At 39.5% G+C, this 24,349-nt stretch overlaps 2 protein-coding genes across 9 annotated transcripts in view; one reads left to right on the top strand and one right to left on the bottom strand.

Annotated features, from left to right (window-relative positions):
• The window catches only part of LOC115020821 (RNA-binding motif, single-stranded-interacting protein 3-like), a 160,160-nt gene extending 157,397 nt beyond the window's left edge, over positions 1-2,763 (top strand). For all 7 annotated transcript variants that reach the window (XM_029450813.1, XM_029450810.1, XM_029450811.1 and 4 more), the window contains one exon: positions 142-2,763. In XM_029450813.1, the coding sequence (XP_029306673.1) occupies positions 142-145 (4 nt within the window). In that variant the 3' untranslated portion in view covers positions 146-2,763. The remainder of the gene's footprint in view (positions 1-141) is intronic.
• A 1,246-nt stretch (positions 2,764-4,009) lies between these two features.
• On the bottom strand, positions 4,010-15,817 carry entpd3 (ectonucleoside triphosphate diphosphohydrolase 3). Of its 2 annotated transcripts, XM_029452022.1 has the most exons (10): positions 15,730-15,817; positions 10,223-10,360; positions 9,612-9,729; positions 8,651-8,810; positions 8,128-8,287; positions 7,567-7,794; positions 6,598-6,861; positions 6,401-6,511; positions 5,666-5,809; positions 4,010-4,808 (listed from the first exon to the last, which is right to left on the bottom strand). In XM_029452022.1, exons 2-10 carry the CDS (start codon positions 10,355-10,357, stop codon positions 4,620-4,622), a joined length of 1,509 nt encoding a protein of 502 aa, XP_029307882.1. In that variant the 5' UTR covers positions 10,358-10,360; positions 15,730-15,817; the 3' UTR covers positions 4,010-4,619. The 2 variants fall into 2 exon arrangements, with proteins under 2 accessions (XP_029307882.1, XP_029307883.1); XM_029452023.1 differs by lacking the exons at positions 10,223-10,360; positions 15,730-15,817 and adding an exon at positions 9,800-9,992.
• Positions 15,818-24,349: the final 8,532 nt, after the last annotated feature.

Raw genomic sequence — 24,349 nt, 5'->3', positions numbered from 1 at the left:
TAGATAACCTGCTGGTGGTTCCTTTTACACGCACAGCGGTCGGACAAAGAATGTTGTGCCTGCAGTAGAAACTGTGACATTGTCCACTGTTTCCTCAGTTACCCTTGTTTTTTTACTGGCTTGTTTTTCCGTCTCTTTTAGATAACAAGATTGTTACGAATCGTTGCTGCATTGCCTTCAGAAGGACTGCACTGGAGGCGCTGGAGACACGGAGAGCATCAAAATGAAACGGGGACAAAAAAAAAAAAAAAGGTGACGTGGGCAACACTGAGGGGAGAATGCTTCCACTGTGCACAGGCACCAAATAAAAGACAAAATGAAAAAAAAAATCAATTATATTTCTTACCTGGTTGAACCAAGAAAAAGACAGAGGAAAAAAGAAATGATGGTTTGCTGAACTTGAGGACAATGAAATCAAACACAGTCTGCAACTTTGAGTTTATCATTTCTCACTGTGGGACTGGACTTTGTCTCCGAAGGAAAAAGAGAAGACATAGACTGAAATCTAAACTCAACCAACAAGCTGTACAGAAAAAAAGAACATTTGAATGTGCAGGTAGATTTTCAGACTTTTTTATTAAAAAAAAGGAAGGAAGCAAAGTCTAGAAAAAAAGGTTGTCTTCCTTTGATATTAAGCTACATTATTTTCATTATTTTTATTATTTGAGTAGTTTTCTAGAATATCAATGTTTTCGTAAATCTTTATTGCCTTAATTTTCTCAAACTTTGGGAAAAAAGTTTCCATAGTGGTGAATAAAAAAAAAAAAAGAGTGGTTGAATGATTTGAGACGTTCTTGGAGAGTTCCGAGACGAAATCTACAAAGCTATTTGTACAGGATTAAAAAAAAAAAAAGGTTGTAATTGTATGAAAATGATTTTAAATTATGTGGTGCAGTGCAGCTGATGTTGGTTAATAGGAAAAAAAATCTTCTTTAATGAGATTTATGGGAAGGGTCAATACACTGCTTCCTGGAAAATGCAGTTAGGTTTAATTCATGGGATAGAAGTTCTGTTTCTCCATCACATTTGTATTTTTTGGGTTTTGATTGCAGTCTTTTTACCTTCAAAAGGTGTTTGCTTTGCCTGCTTTGCTTGTCTCACTGCAAAAAAGTAAAAAGCAAAAAAAGGAACATTTCTGACTTTGACAAAAAGCAGAAAAAAACGCTAGGATTTTTAAATGTGCAAAAAGCAATAGTTTTAGTAAAACTGTTGACAGTTTCTTGAGTCTTTCTTAACCGTTGAACAAAAGCAGCCAACATGTGGCGTATTTTATACCAAAGATGAAGAAACTAGGTAGTGAAGAGATCTTCCTTATGTTGCTTTTTCTTTCTTTTTTCACCTCCTAAAACCTGAATCTGAGATTTGTCTTGCTTGTCATGCTCTTGGCGTGTGAGATGATTTTATCAGTGACTGAGAACATGCAGTGTGTCTTTAACACAACTGCCTCAAACTGAAGAGTGTGCTCTGAGATGTTTTGTTTGTCATGTGATCAAACATGGTGAAGATCTAAAGTGCCGCTGTAACATCCACCGAGAGACCAGACACCCTGTGGTATGGAGAAAGTGGAGGAGGTTGGTATATTATTGGGAAGTTGGTATAGCACCCTTTAGTGGTAAAGAGGCTGAAACCGCATTGTATCCTGTGGAATATTGGTGTGTACTTTTTAAACCTGTACACCCAACAACACCCTCTTCGGCCTGCATTGACCAATCTCAAATCCTTAATGCCAACACTGAAATGCTGTAGCTCATTATGACCGCTAGCCAAAATGTTCTAGATTTAATTATTTTGAAACGCGTAGTCTCAGTCCATAAGACAAACTGTTGTATGCCGCTGTCTTGCCAAACACAAGCCATTTCAAATGTGAGCAGGGTGAATATCTCTGTTAGAGAAGAGGGCATTTCTGTTGAACAAAATCATTTCAGCTTATGTATATTCTATGAGGATGAGGAGAGATTCTTTGTGTTTCTTTTTGTGTTACCTTTTTATTTTTCTCTTTTTTTTTCGAGAATTGACTATGTGTGAGCTGCTAAACACTTTTCATTTTTGGTCTTGTGTTGGGTGGGTGCTGAAGAGGTACAACTCCAGAATGACATTGACCTTTTGAAACCAAGATAAAGTTATTGGTTGTCCATGAATCAACTGCGTACAAAACATCCTACAAGTCGTGTGCCTCTTTTCCAAGTGAAAGAAGAGGCACGTTCCTGGTTGCAGTCCTTTGAAAAACACAAAAACAATATGAGAATACTTCTCTTTTTAAATCTGGTAATAAGAATCTGCATTATGTGCTGAATCAATTGAGAACAAAAACTTCTCTTTGAACTTTAACTGGCTGACACAGGCTCTGAGGTCACACCCTTGAAGCCCCACCTACTTAACCCTCCACCAATGAAAAGAAGCTATTGGAGACGTAGAAACAGACGGACACATAGAAAAAGCATGGTTCAACCAAAATCAAGCAGATACAAACCTCTATGGGAAAATAAATTATTGAAAGAAGAGAGAAAGTAGAGAAAGCGAGAACAAAAGTAATATTTATGAGATCTTTTTTTTGTACAGGTGTGTAAAAGAAGATGCAACAGAAATAACTTTGATGATGCTATTTTTTTATTTGCTTGGTCACATGCCTCCCATGTCTTTCAAATTGTGATTCTGAGAGTGTCTGTAGAACCAGTGGATATTGCTGTAGTTTCAAATGTCTCTTTTGTTTTTGTTTTCTTTTTAGACAAATCTTTCAATAAAAAAATGTTTCAAAAAGTCAAAGCTCATCTTGTATATTCTACAGGTACAACACACTACCACTAGAGTGCACTGTAGTGCAAAGTAGTGGTGGTGTGTGTGTGGGTGTGTGGGTGTGTGGTGTGTGTGTGGGTGGGTGTGTGTGTGGGTGGGTGCGTGTGTGTGTGGATGGGTGTGTGTTTAACAAGTCACAACAAGTTAGTTGCTCAGTTGACACAGATAAAACAGAGGCATATACTGTATTAAAACAGGCATAGTTGTGCTTTAATAATAATATATACTCTGTTAATTAATAAATAAGATTTGAAGAAGGAGCCAGCAGTGTTTAGTTTTTAGTTAAACAACATGCTGAGCTCAGGTAAAATCAGTAAGGTAACTAATGATGTAACATGGAAACGCCTACATTTTATACATCAGCCTCAAAAGGTACAGTGTGTAGATATGTTTATTATATACGGAAAAAAGCATATTAAGTGCATCATTTTAGTTTGTTGAGGGGAAGAGGATGTACAACATTTAAGGTCTAAGAAAGATAATTATTATTAAAACAGGACAAATACATTTGCATTACTTGCTGGTCACCTACCGATTTAAATGTTTTGGATGTTCTTATCAAGGTTGTTTCATATGCAGCTCAGACAATCAGTCAGATTCATTGCTCCATCTCAGCCATTCCTTTTCTATCTAGACTTAATGTCTGTAATGGTCTCAGTGCTCTGTTGCTGACTGATTGGGCTCATCTCCGACCAAATCCAGGCTATACCAAAAAAGATCAAATTGACATGTTGTCGTCAATGCTTTATATCTGTAAACTCGTCTCTGCCGATTAAAATAAATCACTCATCAAAGGCTTCATATTAACATAATTAGACATCTTTCATAATATATATATACAACACTGAGTAGACAGTGAAAGCTCGGCTGTAGTTTTCTCAAACCACTCCACGGACAGATATATACAGTATACATATCTAATGTATACATGTAATGCTTATTCAACAATTATCAGTTCTTAAAGCACAGCATGAAAACCTTCCTAGGGTGTGAACAACAAAAGGTATTTAGGATATATTTAATGGGAAAAACAACACTAAATAATCTTCAGTGACTGGTTGGCTGCTGTCCCGAACTCAGGAAATAAAATATATCTTGTGCATATATTGTTTGTTTGCATATAGACTTAAATTAAATAGTGTAACATGTATTTAGTTGCAAAAACATAATGACACAATGGCACATGGCACATTCAATACAATGTTTATTGGGGAGTTTTTCATTCAATAAATGTGGAGTGTATGTAATATATCTACAGTATAATATAAAAGACTACGATAAAGTGGCCGTGGCGAAGTGCTACCATTTTGTATGTAAAGAGGATCCATTCAGTGCGACTAGATGTATAATACAGGAAAAAGAAAAAGAATCAATCAGTGAGTGAGTAGCTCATGCTTTGCCTGAGGGTCCATGTGTGTACATGAGCACATATAGAATCTCATTTTAAGGTGCGACAAGAACGAGCACATGGACATTTCTGGCCGTATTATGTCTGCGGCGTTCAGGTAAACCCCTGTGTTACCTATTTTTGCCTATCAAACATTTCATTACTTAAATCTATGTGAGTTTGTGTGAGGTACAACATTTAAAAAGTATTTTTTAGACATATGTTTACTGTCTCAAAGACTTAGTCACATAATAGGCATAGATGGCAGTTAAGGGCTCATACTGGGAAAGAAATACCCTTAGGAGAATTAACTTTCAGTAACTTTCACTACAAGTGTCTTGGCAAGCACATGCTGCTGTAGCGCTCTCCTACAATTTACAGGATAACAGCAGCCCCCAAGGCTTACAATGGCAAATCATTCCCTTTGTAACGCACACTCTTAGTAGCAGGTGCGAATGATGAAGATGAAAACTAAGACAACAGTTATGATAGTTAGTGCTGAAAATAAAAAGATAAGGCCGGCAAAGACTGGGTCTGTCAAGGGGAGGATCACTTTCACTTCAGACGGGATCATGTTGGACATTTTCAGCATGTAGCCCAAACTCCAACCTATGCTGGTTTTCTTTACCTGAAGAGAAGAGAGAAGAAGAGATTTTCCATGTTCTCACTGTGAATTTGCATGTTGCACATAGTATGTTCTCAGTAGTGCATGTGGCTAACTACATTCCTGTCATGAAGTTTCACAGCTCTAGGGCAAAAGATGAGTCATAACACTCAAAAGAGCATCCCTGTATATAGCCCAAGTGTGTCTGTTTTGTAACTTCTTCTAACATGACCTGCCCAACCACCAGATACCCTAAAGGCACTAAATGGCACACTAACTCTCTTGTTGGCTGGATGAAAGATTGGGAGCATTGACAGCTGTTGAGGAACGTTCTTGTGATCAAGTCTAAAGGGTAACCATGCAATTTGCAAACTGCGGCTGTAATGTGCAACTTTTTAACAGCTACTGTCTTTCTTTATGACTCATGATAGATTGCATGTCACAGACCAGGAATCCCCTTCTGTTCAGGCAGTTCCATTGTGAAAGAAACTCCCTGTCCTCAGGGCATCCCGGCATACATTGCCGGCCTTTTCCTCTGGCCTCAACTTTTTTAATGGAGATGATTTGTATGTCAGCCATCCATCTTAATGGGTCCCCATGGGTGGCCTAAATTGACACTTGTGTATGGTAAGTGCTAAATGCCTGTGCCTGAACATGAGCGAGCTTTTCGCAGCTAAAGCAGAACAGTTCTCATCCAATTGCCCTAGACATATTCTGATAGTTGTGTTGCCTTTATTTAGAATATGAACATTATTTTTTCGTGAGAATATGTGATGACAGAATTAAAAGAGTGGACATGTATGCTTCATAGCTGTGTAAAGGACACCAGTAGGAGCAAGGAGTGTCGTGGTGAAAACAATGGGTTTTTTTGCTCAACCAACCTCTTTTTGGAAGTTCATGTTTTTCCAGGTTTCTTTGTCAAACTTGTAACCCTCTGCCAGCAAAGTGAAGACATAGTGAGATGCAAAACAGTAAGTCCTGAGGTATCTATCTGAGATATTTTTTTCTTTATTTTCTTCCTTCAGCTGAAAGGAAGAGAAACAGAGATCAAGAGTGTGGACTGTGATTAGGAAGTGAAATACAAATTAATTAGGCTGAATACAAACACCCGCTCCAAATGTTATCAGCCCATTTAAGGGCCGTTATCAGTGGTTATCAGCCTCATAGATGTGGGTTAGAAGGGGCCTGCTCCACTTACTAGAAGATTCAGAAGGGCGTTGTCATCTATTCACATGGCTGATCACCGATACAAATACCAGACAATGCCGACCTCTAGTTGCCTTAGCAATTATGAGGGGAGCAAAGAAGGGAGTCAGCTACGGTATTTTATAGAGCAACAAAGTCCATATAGAAAGCAGGTCAGGGTGGATTGATGGGTCAATAAACACTTTCCCCCTTTGCTTATTTTGCTCTATCTGAACCATTCGGATGGAAGTGATTACAACTGATAACAGCAACAATGGGTTGATAACATTCAAAATGGGTGATACAAAATATCAATGTTGTAGGCAAGATAAAGACAAAAGACTTCAAGATTAAAACAAAACTGAGATGAAACAATGTGTTCAAGATGATTTCAATTCACAGCTAAGCTGTATACCAATTGGAACACTTACCACTGTCCAATTTGTGTGGCAGAAATTCCTACATGAGGCGTTGAATTGATCAAAATCAGATTTTCCATCCATCCCAATTGCCCGAGCAGTGTAGAAGAATCCTGCATATGCCTGGCAGGAACAGCAGAGACAAATCGTACGTTTTTTTAAATCTTTATCTCCCTTCTTGCATGTCTTTTATTTGCACTGTGTGTTACCATATATTCTCCAGTGACGGGTGGCTGCTCGACCCCGTTGAAGGAACACTGGGCTGAGGAACAATTCTCAAAATCAAATATGGTCTTCACAATGCTTCTGCATTTGTCTGAGTCTCCGGTTCCCACCAATAAGAGTTGTTTATCTGGGTTGTAGTCATTTGGCTTCGTTGTGCACTCTGTATCATAAATGTCTGAGGCGTTCATGGTGGTGGTGTAACCTTCAGGGTAGCAGGGGTTAGGAATGTAGGTTGGGTCAGATGATTCCTGGAACGTTAAGAAGATGTCAAAAGACAGAATGGAGGAGGGGAGGAAATACAACTATGAGAAAGAGAGGGACAGAAAGAGACATGGGAGGATGAGATGAGAGGGTAATATATACAATCACATACTGACATACAAGCTATTAAGTAAACATTTTATACCAGGATGCTGCTGCACATTTATATCCATAACATATTCACACTGCATAGCATATTTCTTCAGCTACAATTACTATTAGTTTCCAGAATTAAGCTATAAGCTGCCAGAAATAATGCATTTCTCGCAGACTAGCTTGACGACATTCACGCTCCGATCAATATTCTTAATGACATAATGCATTCTTGACTGGTCTCCCCATGCCTGTTAGCAACTCAACGATGTCAGCTTTCACTAATCAAATCTTAAGTGGGCATCATTGGATTTTGGCCTGCACATGCATGCACACAAAAAAACAACAACATACATTCCAGCTACTATGTGCACCACACACACACACACACACACACACTCACACTCTCTCACACACACACACACACACACACACACACACACACACACTCATGCACACACCACACACTTAAACAGGAACATAGGAACACATACTATATGACTATATGACTATATGACTATATATAATTATTTATCTAACACAGACACACACACATACACACACAAAACATGCAAAAGATGAAAGGGAAAGCTGCGTACCTGGATAATTTTGTCCAGAACCCTCTTGTCAGCCTCATTTTTGCCATAGCAGAGGTAACTGTGTGTGTAGACATTGTAAGAGTAACCGTACAGTTTGACATACATGTAGTCAGGCCCTGTGAGATTATCCTGGGCTTCAAAGGCGATTTGTGTTGATGCTCCACCAAGGTCCATGGACCCTGCTGTCTTTTCCCCTGTAGGGTGTAAGTAGCTGTTCCAAGTGTTTTTCTGCAAATATAATGGGAAAGGTAAGTATATGATGAACCATGTGATGGCCCTTATTGTGAAGCAGCATTCTTTTTTTTTCTATATTTCACAAGAAAATCTTCATCCACAAAATGACCATGCAGCCCCCTTTTACTTCTATCCTTCAAGACTGTTCTCCATTCTTTGATTCTTCATTCATCGTGGAGGCATGTGGGAAAAAGTTTTCTTCAAGAATTCTAGGTAACGGGGTGAGGAATGATATACAGATGGTCATTTTGTGGGTGAAGTATTCCTTTGAAGTGATAAGTACACTTTGACCTACATAGAACAGATAGATCAATGACAGTGTCTTACCTCTAGTAAGTTTCCCTCGAGGTAGTTGACGGTGATCCACCCATACAGCCCTTCTGCCTGACCAGTAATGATGGAAGCATTATGGAATATGAAAGGCAAAGATAGCAGGTATTCTCTGAGACTTTCCAGGATTGCATTGGACCTCTGTTCATCCTGCATACTTATATAGCAAAGCAAAGCAGAAAAAACAATATAATTACAGATCTGACTGGAAACAGGAGTGGTCAGTATCAGTGAAATATAAAATTAGTGTCAATAAAGCAAAAGTTTATTTTGTGTAAAATACACTTTTTTGCGCTCGCTTGAGTTACATAAGCTGGCCAGGAGACAGTTAGCTTAGCTTAACATAAAGACTGAAAGGAAGAGGAAGTAGCCATTGACATATGACTCAGAGGGCATTGGAAAAAACTATGTGGTGCATGAATGGTGTTAAATTGTTCTGATCCTTCCGGTTACTCTCAGAGACATTGTAAGTAATGGCGAGAGAATACCCTGAAGTTAACTCATTTAAACACTTTCTTACTGGAGCAGTCTCATCCCAGCAGTAGCTCCTAGAAAGAGAAGTGTGGTTTTGTGTTTTTCAGCAGGAATGGCTTTGGTGACATTGGCCATGCATTCTTTGAATCCCTCCCATGATTTGGCATCTTTCTCTGGGTCAACTTTCATCTCCGAAATACCGTTACCTGTGGGCACAAGTCCAAGCTAAAATCATATTGTTAAGCACAGGTACTAAAAAACATAAAGGGTAATGCTTGAGTTAATGTTTAATATGTTTAACTAATAACAGTTGATGGATTTGTGGAAACATGTTTTGAATGGTATTATCAATATGTGAATGATCAAGTTAAATATCAACTCACAACCACGTATTTCTGTAATAAAACAAGATAACTCAGTCAAACATATTTGTGAAAGAAACCGAGATGAAAATGGAGCAGAAATAGGAAGGGCATAGCAGGATGACAAATCGATCATTGGAATGCAGCAACGGGTTTGGGAAAAGTTGGAGGACTGGAACAGGATGACACCAGTGTGCATTGATAAATGACTCTGTGAGCAGGAGAAGATAAAATGGGTTTTGAAGTACAGTCAAATATGATATGATATGCTGTTGACCCCAGCAGGCTCCACATTAGGAGTTAGAATTAGTATAAAACTGATGATTTTTATATTGTATTTTCATTTGCTCTGCAGACCAACTTGGTGTATTGTACTCTGTTTGATCTACAGTAAATCTATTCATATGGAATTCTGAAGTCTGTCTCTTTTTTAGTTAAATCTAATGTATTGAAGCTGTTTGGTAGTGAATCTGAAACCATCTGGCCCAGTTGAAGAGTTATCATACGACAGAGAATAAAAAAATGCCCAACAAGCTTTCGTGACCCCCACCCCCGTACTTCAATTTTCATTTTATAATTTTTTCTAACTAAATTCTACAAATTGTAGATTTTTTACCTCCAATCGTTGTAGAGACAATGACTCACCATAAACTCTACAGTTCATTTGCTCAGTCACTACTCCTGTTTCATTCTGCTTCTCCCCTGGCCACATGTAGAGGTACACAGTGGAACGTGATGAACCCGAGTCTATCACTATGCCATACTGAAGAGAAGAAAAAAATGATGTTACAAGGTCACATTTCTCATGTCTTCAATCTGATTGCACTTCTTACCTTGAACAGTAAAATATTCGAAAGCCCTAAATGATGTTGTTAATATGACAAAGAGCTGAGACTATAAAGATTCAATTGAAATTCAAAGAGGCTGCTGCGACCCCGTCCAACCCTTTAAAAACACACACATGGTCGGTAGGATCAGGAGCACCATTCATCACCAAGTTGAAAACCTTTTTTCCTGACCATGACCATTACATCTGGAAACCGTCTGGCATCACCTTCACAACTGAGAGAGTGTTTGTAAACTTGTGCGCCTCTCTCTCTCTCTCTCTCTCTCTCTCTCTCTCTCTCTCTCTCTCTCTCTCTCTCTCTCTCTCTCTCTCTCTCTCTCTCTCTCTGTGAAGAAGACTTAGTCAAATAGTGCATACACATTTATGTGCGCATCCATGGGCATTTGTGCGTGTGCGTGCATATGCTCACCTCATAGCTGTACCCTTTTACACCCCAGGTGTCCTGGATGACGGCAACAGCAACAAGGGCAGCAATACTGGCCAAGAGGAGAAGCACCACTCCTGCTATGCAACATTTGTAGCCCATTTGCTGTTTGGTAGCCATTTCCTGTTAAATGAGGTTTTGAAAAAGGAAGAAAAGTGTGGTTCTCACTAAAAGCATTTTAGCTCTCAAAGGGATGACATGTGGCTAGGTTTGAAAAGTGATAATGAGTAATAATAGAATCAAAACACACTGGAAGCATTAACGGTATTGATGGACTAAGCAATAACACCAGCTTTAACGTAAACATAACGGGAAACAGGATCAGTAGGAGGATTTGAGGTATGATTTAAGAGATGTTATCAGGTGTCAGTTCCTACCAAGGTTAAGGGTTAACAGCTTTTAAGGGCTTGCCAGCAAGAAGAAAACTCAGGCTCTAAGAGCAGTGCTCTTATTTAACAGCCATCAAGCACATTTGCTGATCATGAAAGTCTTGCATATTATTTAGCTTCAAAATCTCAAAGGTTTTGGTCGTGTTGTTTATATAAACGTGATGTAGACCTAAATTCCAACATAAGATTGCTGCCACATTTCCATATTGCATAACCCTACTGGAAAGGCAAACCTTCCAGTGAAGATAATTAGGTTTGTTTTATGGTAAACTCTTCATTATGGCTACGATGAAACAGACAGACAAGGCAATGGAAAACTGCTCATCTCAGAGAAACACTTTTTCTGTCCAATATTCGATCTTGTTAATAAACATGGCGTGCTAGAAACAGCTCTGTTTGAGTTTGAAGTGTATACTCAATGACAGAAAACTGTGTTTCATGCCAGATCCACCATGTGTGCTTTGATGGAGATACACTAGGTTATAAAATATTTCCAAAACCAGAATCACACATGCTTTCTGATGTAGTCATGTAGAAGTGCAATATGGCTGCACGGGTCACAGAAACTCTGTAACATGAAAGCAGCTCTTTGTCCCTAAATGTTCACACACACACTCCATTGAAATCACCACTTTTTGTTTCATTCAAATGATCCGGTTTATTCCCTTTTCCTTGCATGCTGTCTATGCCATAGTCTTCAACTGTGTTATGTTATCATTATTATGCACTGTGAAGATAATCTATATTTAAAACTACAATTAAGCCTCTCTGGGAACCATCACCTTATCGTGGTGGAGAGGTTTGTGTGTCCCTATGAACCTGAGAGCTGTGTTGTCTGGAGCCTAGTGCTCCTGGTAGGGTCTCCCAAGGCCAATTGGTCTCAGGCGAGGGGCCTGATGACCTCATGAAACAGAGGGAAAGGAAAGGAGAAACTCTGTCCGGAGGAAGCCCGGGGCCCCCGTCTGGAGCCAGGCCCAGAGGGAGGGCCCCGAAGAAGCTATGCGGTGCCTCCTATCCGTCCATCCTGTGGGCCCACCACTCATGGGAAAAACCGCTGGGGTCGGGTGCGCTGTCAGTGATGGTCAGGGACCTCAACGGACCAGACCCGGGCCGCAGAGGCTGGCTCTGGGGACGTGGAACGTCACCTCTCTGTGGGGGAAGGAGCCGGAACTAGTGCAGGAGGTGGAGCGCTACCAGTTGGATCTGGTGGGGCTTACACCTAAGCACAGTCTTGGTTCTGGAACCGTACTCCTGGATAGGGGTTGGACTCTATTCTTCTCCGGAGTTGCCTAAGGTGTGAGACGTCGGGCGGGTGTGGGGATACTCACAAGTCCCCGGCTGAGCGCCGCTATGTTGGAGTTCACCCCGGTGGACGAGAGGGTTGCCTCCCTACGCCTTCGGGTTATGGGGTGGAAAACTCTGACTGTTGTTTGTACCTATGCCCCAAACCACAGTTCGGAGTATTCAGCCTTCTTGGAGACCCTGAATGGAGCACTGCAGGGGGCTCCAGTAGGGGACTTCGTAGTCTTGCTGGGAAACTTCAACGCATATGTGGGAAACGATGGAGACACCTGGAGAGGCGTGATTGGGAGGAAGTTGGACTCGTTCCCAGTGAATGTTGGCCTCTGCCAGGGCTGCACTTTATCACCAATCCTGTCCGTGATTTTCATAGACAGGATATCGAGGTGTAGTCGTGGAGGAGAGGGGTTGCAGTTCGGTGGCCTGAGGATCTCATCGCTTCTCTTTGCAGATGATGTGGTCCTTATGGCATCATCGGTCTGTGACCTTCAGCAGTCACTGGATCGGTTCGCAGCCGAGTGTGAAGCGGTTGGGATGAGGATCAGCACCTCAAAATCTGAGGCCATGGCTCACAGCAGGAAACCGGTGGATTGCCTACTCTGGGTAGGGACTGAGCCCTTACCCCAAGTGAAGGAGTTCAAGTACCTCGGGGTCTTGTTCGCGAATGAGGGGACGATAGAGCGAGAGATTGGCCGGAGAATCAGAGCAGCGGGGCAGTACTGCAGTCGCTTTACCGCACCGTTGTGGCGATGGATAATATTCAACCATCCTTTGCTTGAACTTGTCTGTACGGCAATGGATAAATTGATTCTACATACTGTAGAAAATTACAAACTTGTGTCAGTCTACAGCAGGGGTATTCAACTAAAATTCTAAGAGGTCCAGTTAGAGAAAATTTCCGCGAGCAAAGGTCCAGAGCATCATAATGTCTAACTTGAGTTATGAATTAGTGTGATATATATTGAAGCAGCCTAGTAGCTGTATCAACGTCTGCACGTAATGAACAACTGACTGTCAAATCTAATAAAGAAAGTACAATTTAAAAACAGTATACAGATATATAATACTATAGATATGTATAATGTTCTTCTCGGGCTGCATCTAAAAATAAAATTGAGAAAATAAATAAAATAGCTTTTGAAAAATTGTGCATCTTAAAATAAAGTGCTTAATTTTAGAAAAATTAGATAAAGTGTAGCAGCAGCTTGAGTTTCCCTTTTTCTTTAACTGTTTCACATCTTGATTTAACTCTCAACACATCTTAACAATTGAACAGTTTAACCCAGGCTAGCACATCCTGGGTTAAACTTTTCTCTGTGGCCTATTTGCTCTATTTTGTCACAAATCAAAATCATATTGGGCTCTGAGTGCTTATGTTCTGTGCCCTCAGTTCAGACTTGAGAGGGTATGTTTGGTCAAAAACGTTGTGCTTTGTCTCACAGTGGCGTTTCACATCACCACTGTTAATGAGCACCACGGTCTCTGAGCATATGAGACACAGGTGTTGTGCTCCCAGTGGGAAGGATGAACATGAATGAGTCCATCCTGGGTTGAAAGCTCTGTTGACTCTTCTTGGAGAGCGCCATGAGTAGTTATTGTTCTCTCCCTGTCTGCCGCTTACTCGTCTCTTCGTCTGTGTTTCTCTCCGTCTTCTCTGCCTGTATCGCTAACTCGTCTTTCCGTCTGTCTCTCGCCTCTCATCTGTCTGTATTCACTTCAGAGTCGCAATGTTTGCCGGTTGGAATGCACAGATTTGATTGGCTGCGTAGCATCACGTGGGATGGCTTAACTCGCATGTAATTGGTCTGTGAGTTTCCTGAACCGCTAAACCAGTGCCGTAAATACGAGTGCGGTGATTCTCTAGTCCACTCTTCCCCTTGCCTCCCCTCTGTTTGTGTGTGTAGGTGTGTGCGAAGCGCCGCCCTTCGAGATACAAAGCGGAGCGAATGTGAATGCGCAAAGCTAATAAAATATCCGGGTCCGGGTCCGGGTCCGTATGGGTCGGCGTCTGGGTCCGGACTCTGACCGCGGTCCCCTGGTCTACAGCTATCATGTAATGCTGTCTCAGCCTTGTCATTATCAGACTGTCAAATTATTGGTAGGCAGCACCACAATTATTTATTTTTAAACTGTATGAAGCCAAAATATGTATTTAATACCTGCGTTGTCAGGAGACTGTAACCACACAACAGTGATAGGCTATTTGTTATTCTTCTATATTACAATATTTTGAGTCACCACAGTGACTAAAAGCTGCTAGACAAGGTGTGATTACAACCTTAAGACATGTCAACAAGCATGTCTCTGACAGACATGGCTTGAGTCTGCTTAACACTTTAGTGTCATGTGTGTGACATAGTTGATGTCCCACGTTCATACATTTGGGATGATTTGGACATTTTCCTTTCCGTTTTCCATGGCTTGTGAGAGAGATACTTGAACTCTGTGGGATGCTGTGAATTTTTTGTCAAATTTCTGCCAGCATTGTATGAGAAACATAAGAAATCAGAGGGCGCCTAGTTCTGCTGTTTACTCTTCACCCTTTACAGTTATTTTTAGTTCGACTTATGTAACCTGAAAATGAAAAGAAAAAAAAATATATAAAGTACGTCTATCAGTAAAGTGCGTTTTTGAGTTTAGGCTTGCTGTGTGACTAAGAAAAAATATATTACAATAATACTAATATGCTGTGTGTAAGTGTATGAAATAATATCTATGATTATAACTAACCTATTCCTTTGCAGAAAGAAAAAATGCACAGTAAAATGAGCTCATTGATCTCTGACTTCACAGACCAGCAGGTGGTCAGATTAGTATTTAACATCAGTGTCCTGTCCAGCGACTTTCAGCGGCTGTTCATAATAATAGTTCAAGCTTATACAACTAAATATTTAAACTAACAACTCTTATGGACTGTCATTTTGTCGTCAACATGTGCTTTACTACAACTATATTTTCTCCCTTTAATCTTTATTTTTTCTTGTCTGTATCATATTTTTTTAACCATAATTATTTCTCAAATATGTTTTGACAAATATTGTTTTTTTACTTTGATAAACTAACATATTACGGATTAAGCAATAATTAGCATTACATCACAAGTAGGCTAAATGTGGAGACACTCACTGTAACATCAAGTGAGTCAAGTAGAGATGGGCAACTTAGTTTCACTTCAATTGTTCTATTTTCCTTTAACTCTGTACTCTGTCTTTTCTTAGTAAATGCGTAAGTCTTACACTCTGCTTTAAAACAAAAACAAACAAAATGTTTTGTTTGAATAGTTTTCTGTTTTCAAAAGTAAAACTAGAGCAAAGCAGCACTTGTATGATATTATACACCTCGACATCACACTGCAAGCAGTTGTGTATTCACTTGATGCAACATTCACAATGTATACTTCTAAAGCCACACAAAAAAACAATATGGACCAATCTGCTCTCTGTTATCCAGACACATGCACAACAACACCCCTCTTACTCTTCATTTAACCACAAGGTAAACAAAACACACACTGCAGCAAAAAATGCTATTCAATTTAAATGACATATGGGTCCAGCACAGGAATCAGCACGTCTACACCTTACGATTGCATTGCGAGATTCAACACCTACATTATTGTTTCTGCTTGTAGGGACTGGTCCTTGTGAGGAAAGAAGTGCGTTGAAACATTAACACATGCATACACCCATATCGTACAACACAGTGAATAAACTGAGACATTGAAACAAACGTACCTGTGTTTGAAATTGTGAGATGAATAAATGTTTACGCTTGTAAGAGAGAGGAGCTGTGTTTGTTTCTTACCCTGAAGAGCTGCTTTGTAGATCCTAGTTTGGAGTGGGAGTGAGATGGTTCTGAAGAAAGGATGAAGAAACACAGCAGGAAACAAGGGAGTAGCAGAGGAAGGGAGAGATCGAATGAGTGATTGGCTCATAGGACAGGAGCTGTTGCACCCCAACAAAACTGAGAGAGTGAGGCAGAGAGGGAACAATGGGAGGAGCAATGATCACTTTTCACCACTCCCACAACACCAGTGAAGAAAGAGCAAGCAGCCTGTAACAGGCAGGGAATGATGTAGGACTTGTTTTTTGTGCACAGTCTGTTTGAAATGATTAAGCACAGATACAGGTATTAGTGTGCATGCATGGAATAATGTGAGAAGAGAGAGGAGGAGCTGGGGTGAGGTTAATTGATGTAATCAATAAGATAAAGTGCATTGAGGCTGAGTATCTGCTACACAGGTTATCACAAAGTCAGCTCTTATTTGATAGGCCTGAATTGAAAGACAAATGACAAGGAAAAACAAAGGATCAAGCACTGTACCAACAATCTAGGATGTGTTGATACCTGCAAGTTCCCAATTACTTATGTTCAATTCAAGTTCTCTCAGCGGAAACTATGAATCATTAATCTCACAAAGGGACAAAAAATGATGCTGTAATCCAGTATGTTTGTTTTGCTTACAGAGGCAGACGGTAAATAGCTGAAAGAAAACACTTTTCTTTGTGTCTGTGTGTGTGTGTGTGAGTATTTGTGTTTGCACGCAGACGTGTGTTTGGATGTTGTTTCTTTTTCTGGAAACATGAGAACTGCTTGCATTTATGTGTTTCTGTCAGTATAATATCACATTAGTGGAGTGGAGTGTCATCAGATTGCATCAGCTTTCAGATCAATGGCCAAAACAACCAGTTCAGACAACATATCTAAACAATCCTGAATAATCCATAAAAATATCCCTCTTAATTAATTTATTCTCTAAGTCACTTAATCACTCTTTACCTCCCATACTCACCAACCTTGTCTTTTACACTTTATGTTCACAGGCGGCAATTCCAATGCAGGAAGTAGTGACTTTCGTATAGGGCCACAAAAACATGTGAATTTAACCAAGACCATATTGTTCTGCTAACCTCCTAGATGAACTCCACCAATTGTATATGTCAAAGTTGATTTACTAGACACCGGAGGGTGCTACCCAGCCTCTGAAAACAGTTGTATAGTGTCTGCTGTGGTTCTGGAGGAACTTTGTTCATTCTGTGGAAATTACTCAAGTGAAATCAACCTGAGCATGTCAGCTTTGGCTTGGAGACAAACTACACATCAAGAACTTTTTAAAAACTGGGGATATGGAGTTTAAAAGTCATTGGAGTTTATCAGGCAGGAAGAATCTAATCAAAACTCTGTCCAGTTGCTTTATGGGAACTGTAGGATCCAGTGTTTTTGGAGCTTGGCCATAGGGACTAAAAGGCAGGATATATCAGCCTACACTGCTTCAATTTTGACGTGTCTTTTTCAAAATCTGTCTCTTGTGAGTCCACCAAGTTTATGGAAGAGCAACACTAAATCGTAAATGGGCCTTTAACTGAGTAATTTCTGTAAAATACCTTAATACAGTAATTGACACCTTAATCATGCTTTAGTTGCAAAGAAAGAACATTGTACTGAACCCAGAAAATGCATTTAGCTAATGTTAAATAGTTATATATGAATGTAATTATACATCAATCTACTGCTGGGTCGCGGGGGCGTTCCCAGGCCAGTGAGGAGATATAATCTCTCCACCGAGTCCTGGGTCTTCCCCGGGGTCTCCTCCCAGCTGGACGTGCCTGGAACACCTCCTTAGGGAGGCGCCCAGGTGGCATCCTTACTGGATGCCCGAACCACCTCAACTTCTCATCCTATCTCTAAGGGAGACGCCACACGTTTGAGAAAACCCATTTTGGCCGCTTGTACCCGTGATCTCGTTCTTTCGGTCATGACCCAGCCTTCATGACCATAGGTGAGGGTAAGAACGAAGATTGACCGGTAGATCGAGAGCTTTGCCTTCTGGTTCAGCTCTCTTTTCATCACAACGGAATGAATGTCATTATTATTAGTTGTAACTGTGGCACCCGCACACTCCCAAGCTGAGGAGGGAGTTCCACAGATATCTAAATTGTCTTAGCCTAAACTATGTGGGTCGTATTGTTCTCTGCAGCTAGACCTAGGCTAATTAGCCTAAGCTAAGTCCGCCTTGGATTTACGGCTCCTGTGAGCTGACTGTTGACTGGGAATGTGAGCAACACTCAAGGGTGTGTTGGTCTTATTACCTGGTTCTTCACCTCTATTCTACACTTTGGTCCATGTCATATTTTTGATTTGTCATATTTGACTTAAACATGAATGTAAAGTTGCTGCAGTGCTTCCCAACACCGTTGCTGCTTTATGAATCCAGTAGATTCCTTAACATTTCAGCATGTGAGTGGACTTCTGGTATCTGGACTACAAAGAAGACACTGCTGGGGCCAGTCAAAGTGAATTACATGTCTGATTCAGTGCTCAGTGAATGGAGATAAAGTATTTTTAACTGCCTAAAGTGAGACCTGAAACCCACTGGTCTGAATGAACCGGCTAACAGGACGCTGACAATTAGATTTGTACAGAGAGGAAATAGAAGAAAGACAGAGAGCTCCTACTTACAGACTACAGATTACATTGCAGTAGTATTTGTGTAGTACGTCTACTAAACTGTCAGATATTGAGGTGTGTCCGTTCCAGTGGTGCTGACATGGTTCATTTGCTCCTTTTTCTTTTTTTGTGTACTTGTACTTTTATGAAGAAATAGATGAGGGAAAACAATTTACCAAGTTATTTCAGAAGAAAGGTGAGCAGTAGCTTTGATTGAGCTGTTATATTTAGCTGGAACACACAGTAACATCATAAGCCTGCTTATTGCCCGTTGACAGTTATCCACGTCTGACAAAATATTAGCAAAACAACAAAAGAAAATGCACAAGCAAAGGGAAAGATTTGAAATGCCTTCGATAGATAAGTGTTCAGCATGTCTTAACATGGCTCGTTAGTAAATCACCTCAAAATATGAGTTCAAAATCAGCAACAGAGAGCGGAGCAGCAGGTACTTCGAATAGACATGATGAAGATAAGCTCAGTTACCAATTATCTACAGCTGTCACAGAAGGAAAGATGAAGAGATCAACACGTTAAACCTGAATTTATCCTTAATGTTTTTTCACTGCAAATTATCATTAATGTATTAATCATTCTGCACAAACAAAGGAGATGGGCACTGGCCACCTTCTGCAGCCTGCCCTTATGGCCTCCTATTAATAACCTAATGGCAGTAAAGCTGTAATATCCATCAATAACATAACAATTAGATACAGTTAGGCTAAGTCTGGATTGCCTATATTGCTATTCAATTAGTTATTTATCATACATTGTATCTAATATGTCCTGGTTGTAAAAGTAAAAGTAATCTCCACAAGTAAATGTACTTGACAGTATTTTGTGTCCTTCCTTTTAACAAATCATTATATAATATTTTTACTTACTGTTAGAAAATGCTGACTTTTTTTGAGACGAAAACATACAATATTTCAGACTTCCCAGTACTTTTATTAAAGATTCAACTATAGTGGTGTTGAGCCTTCTTAACTACCAAGTGCAATTCCATCAGCCTCACAACATTACCAACTGTGCATTAAGGCTGTTGCTAGTCCACGGAGAATTTGGAAAGCTGCCCAGAGAAGTTCTTGCTAATTGTCTGTGCTTTCAAAATGCAGTAAACACCCCCATGAATGTCTTCCGCAGCCCAGGGAGGAAATGTTGTTGTTGTGTTGCGGCCAGATCAATTAGAGGACAGATGCACTTCAAATCCGCAGAAAGACCCCGGGCTCTGTTATTCAAATATCTCAATTTGATCAATGGCTGATAATGGGGTTTGCTCAGTGTTCACCCATCTCACTCTCTCTCTCTCTCTCTCTCTCTCTCTCTCTCTCTCTCTCTCTCTCTCTCTCTCTCTCTCTCAATTGATTTCTTGCTCTTTTCTTGTTTGCTCTTCTACATTTTTTCCGACTCATGCTGAACATTTGCCTAACCCCTTCACTGCACAAGTCTTTTCTCTCTTACACCTCTCAACCACAATATAAATGTAATTTGTTTGATGTGTTCCTTAACTATAGCATATAGCAATGTGTTATCAAAACATTAGATAGAGAAATACATACATGCATGCATATATACATGCATCATGATGCATTCTGCTCTGCCATGTTGATGATCCATCAAGCCTCTGTGTGGGTTTCTAATGTAGGCACAAGTACACTTTAAACCCAGACCACTCCATTGTTCAAGTCCAACTCAATACTGTGGAAAACTATCTTTATGTTTGTGACTTAGCCTCTGCATAATATAGAAAACACTCTGTTAGTTTCACCACTGATATTACTGAGAGACATCCCCATGAAAGATGTAACACAACCCATATGTCCTGCATACTAAAGCTGTAAAATAACACTTACCACACTATTATTGAATTATCGAAAAGGAAACACTTATCCTAATAGAATTGTAAGTATTCATGTTAACAGCAATCAGTGCACAGTTCAACACAATGCATTAAATGCTTGCCATGTAACGTGATATCTGAGGTCTCAAATGTGACATTAGATTTTGTTATGTGCTGATGGCTGCTGGATTGTAATGTTTTTCCATCTGATGCCTCCCAAGTGAAAACAAGTCAGTGGCAAGTGTTCAACCTCAACCGACAGACGTTTGAAAGCTGCTGAGTGGAGTGACTGGCAAACAGTGGAGCTGACATCATGTGTTGGACTGGACTATAACACTGGGATTCCAACAATGAATTATGCATCATCCAGGCTCAATGGGATTGTGTCAGGATTTGTTTTTGTCCATTTTGGGTGTGATTGTGAACAGCCCCAAACTTTAAGGTTTAAACTAAATGTTCTCTGCTTGTGTACGGTAGAACATTTCCCAAAGGATCCCCTCATTGTATCGCCGATTAAGAATATACTTACTACCATTTGTACATTTAAATGCCACTGGAATTATTTGTATTTGTATTTTTCAACCTAAATACTTGTTTCATAGTGATAAACAGAAACGCATTTCAATTTAAATCATGTTATTATACTTTTAAAGAAAGGCGCATTTTATATAAATTGCATTTGGACTCAACTTGACAGCATTTATACATAGTGACTTGTCATAATCATATCATAATTTCTATTTGCCCAAAGCTAACGTAGGCGGGAGTAACCGACACAATATGCTTGTTGTATTGCTGCAAATGGTCCCCATCTGTAGATGTGCACCTTTTAAAGATAGATCACAATTTTATTTTTGAAAGCACATTTTTTTGAGTAGTCCCTGTCAGAGTGCCCCCCGGGGTTCTCCAGACACCACTTTGAGAATCACTGGCATAAATCCTAATGTCAATACTTTAACCTCATAGTTGTTGCTTGTTTTGAAACCAAAGTACAATACTTTTGGACTGTGGGTCATCCACTGACAACTGTGTAGCTGTCAGTTGATGGAAGTTGTGGCAGCTTCTCTTGTGGAAGCATGTGTAATGACGAACTCTTGTGGGCAACCTAAGCAACTGCAACTCTAGAGACAATCATCCCTGCAAACAGAGTTGTGTGGCAGTAGCATTTAAATTGCACAAAAATGCACCAGATTAAGGGAGAGCAACACTAAAGTAGACAAACACATTGCGCGAAATACACACTATGGTACACAACAATGTGAAGTAGGCCAACTAGTAGATAATGAAGAGTTACTAGAATGTTATAGCAATGATTAGTTCATAAATATCTGTAAATTGGCATATTGTCCACTCGCTGAGCAGCATAGTCACTCAGTGGCACATGAGTAGTCGCGACTCATTCATTATTCATCATGAGTTACTCTTTTGTGATACATCATACTGAGTAGTTACTAAGTAATCCCTGATTCATTCTTGATAATGACAAGTACTTACTGAGATTTTACTGGGGAATAGACAAGTAGTTCTTTAATAACAAAGCAAGTTAAGCATGACAGCATATTTCACAGACATACATCCACACCAAGGTCATATTGTGTAGAATTAGTGATGGTTTGAAAAGTGCAGAAAGGCAATCACTCCAAACACATGCTGCTTTGTTATTCTGCTGGCTCCAGTTGGATACTGGTATTGAGTGCTTTACATTGCCTGTATCAATCCACTCAGCACAAAGAGCTCAAATAAGTGCTTAATTACAATTGGTGGACCAATAATAATCCTAAAAGCATCTGGGGACTGAGACAATCATTGAGTGTAGGCAGTTATAGTAATGGCATAAGAAAAACACCCCATATCAACTAAGAGGGAGTACGTGTGAAGATATTGCCAGTCATCTCAGTCAATACCAGACAAGTAGAGATTGAACTAATGCCAACTAATTATTTCCCTTTTGGATTCCAGACACTACAAATGTGTCAGGGTTTGGAAGATTATTTTTGCCATTTTTTACATTGCCATGACTTTTATAGAATCCAGTTTTAATCTTATTTTTATATTGATTTGTTCTATTAAATTATATTTTCTTTGGAAATTGGAAATAATATTTGAAAATAAATGATGTAGTTTTGTCTCATTGATTTACATATGCATCTACATATTTTGTATTTGACAGCAATGATTTCCACCCCCCATCTGTTTCATGGATGAAAAACATTTTTAAGGAATTAAGAAAGAATATCCAAAACCTTTTTTTTCACCTGTTCTTAATTGGTAAACAAGTTAAATCAGACTAAGAAAATGGATCACCAAAATGTTTTTTTCTCCCTCGCTTATCAGGGCTTCAGTTTAAAGAAAAATAGACAAAAGATTGTTCTCTCCTTCTACATTGTATATTTCCCTCTATGTGCATTTGAGAACTGACATTTAACTCAAGAACCCAAGTGAACAGAGTGTCTTGTAAAAGCACATATTTTATTCATATGGTTAAGAGCACTTTCACAAACAATTGAACTTGCACCTCTGTAATAGCATTATGTCCCATGTGTCCCATCATCATAGTTTACAGTTTCGTCTGAACAGACAGCCCATGTGACCTGGTCTCTTGACATTTTCTCAAGCAGCTGTATGATTGTAGGTGTTCTACAGATACAAAAATGACTATAAAGAAGGTCTTCTTGTCTACAGCTGCAGACTGATCTTAATTTAGCCTTTGAAGCAAGTGAATGAGCAGGACAATACTGTTGAACAGTAATCAGGGGCTAAGAATGAACCTCTACTACTGAATCCTTATCTGTATTTATAATACGCTGGCCTTTGTCCTCAGGGATTATAGGATGCTCAGAGAAGGCTGAGTCTCACAGCATGTTGGTTGTGTGTGTGTGTGTGTGTGTGTACGCCTGTCGTCTTTAATTGAGTACTGCTGTAGAGAGACAGCAGGACTACATCCGGCTGCATTTTCACTACTCTTTCAATAATATACTGGGAAACATAGCCACTGATTGCATCTAATAGTTTTTGGTGGTGCCTAATTTGTTATGGTTTCTATTTTTAGCCATTGCTGTGTTAATATGTTGCAACAGAGAGCTGTAGCCCAGTGTTTTCCAAAACTTTTTAAGGCCATGGTACCCTTTATATTGTAAACCTTTAATGAGGCTTTAAAAAGAGAGATCCAAACCCCATGCAGACTACAGTGGACTTTATTAAAATGAACTCATACCATTGCATGCAGCACACTGCCAAGCCACAGAGAAAAACATTATGATAAGCAACAGCATCATACTTTGACACAATCATATGAATTAACAAGGTTTGATGATTTCACATCACAGATGTACACGTCTCCTCCAGGCATACACATGTGAGAGATCAGGGATCCAGACACCATAGTGATAAGTTATGTTGTGGATGTGGACAACAGGCATGAGACTAGTCTTGTTTTAGTTATGTTTGTTAATCATGAGAATGTATCTTGAATCTCTAGGCTTAAAGTTCAACATACAGTTTATAATGAGAGACAAATGTGGGGTGTGTGAAGGAGCCTAGATTGCTGTAACACACAATGCTAAACTGGAATGATTTTATAATCACCAAATCTGTGTTAGACAATATTAGAGACCATTAAATCTTATTCTTTTAACTAATTTGATCATTTATTTCTGTCCGAACACAGAAACAAAATACTTACGTATAGGGTGATTATGTTAGATCCGTGTAAAGAAACACAGTCTACCCCCACAGATTGATTGTCTTGTACTTCAATTTTAGGAAAAACTGGTCTTCTGTGCATAAGACACTATATGAATTAATAGGATTTCTTAAAAAAAAAAAAATATATATATATATATATATATATATCATTTTATATTAAACACAACTATTTTTGCCAATGAGGTCATGAATAAATGAATGCACTTACAAAAGGGATTTACCTGATTACTAGGATCAGCTAATGATTTAACTTCACAGGCTCTACATGAAATATATAGCCGAACAACAGTAGTAATGTGATACAGATTCTTACACCATTACACTTCATTATTTTCCAGCATATCACTAAGCATACACATAGAATGAACAGCACCCACAGAAAATTGCAGACACACACACACACACTCACCCCAAATCAACCAATTTTCTTAC

Source organism: Cottoperca gobio, chromosome 16 (genome assembly GCF_900634415.1).
Source record: "Cottoperca gobio chromosome 16, fCotGob3.1, whole genome shotgun sequence".
NCBI lineage: Eukaryota > Metazoa > Chordata > Actinopteri > Perciformes > Bovichtidae > Cottoperca > Cottoperca gobio.
The sequence above is the reverse complement of the archived record's forward strand: the minus strand, read 5'-3'. Positions and strand labels throughout refer to the sequence as shown.

Bases quoted from the DNA above. Each gene is read 5' to 3' on its own strand.
- entpd3 (XM_029452022.1), bottom strand. From the start codon at position 10,357: ATGGCTACCAAACAGCAAATGGGCTACAAATGTTGCATAGCAGGAGTG. The intron at 5,810-6,400 runs GTAAGTGTTCCA...TCTTCCTTTCAG, and splicing joins GCCACACAAATTGGACAGTG to CTGAAGGAAGAAAATAAAGA. The intron at 4,809-5,665 runs GTTGGTTGAGCA...TCTTCTCTTCAG, and splicing joins ACATGAACTTCCAAAAAGAG to GTAAAGAAAACCAGCATAGG.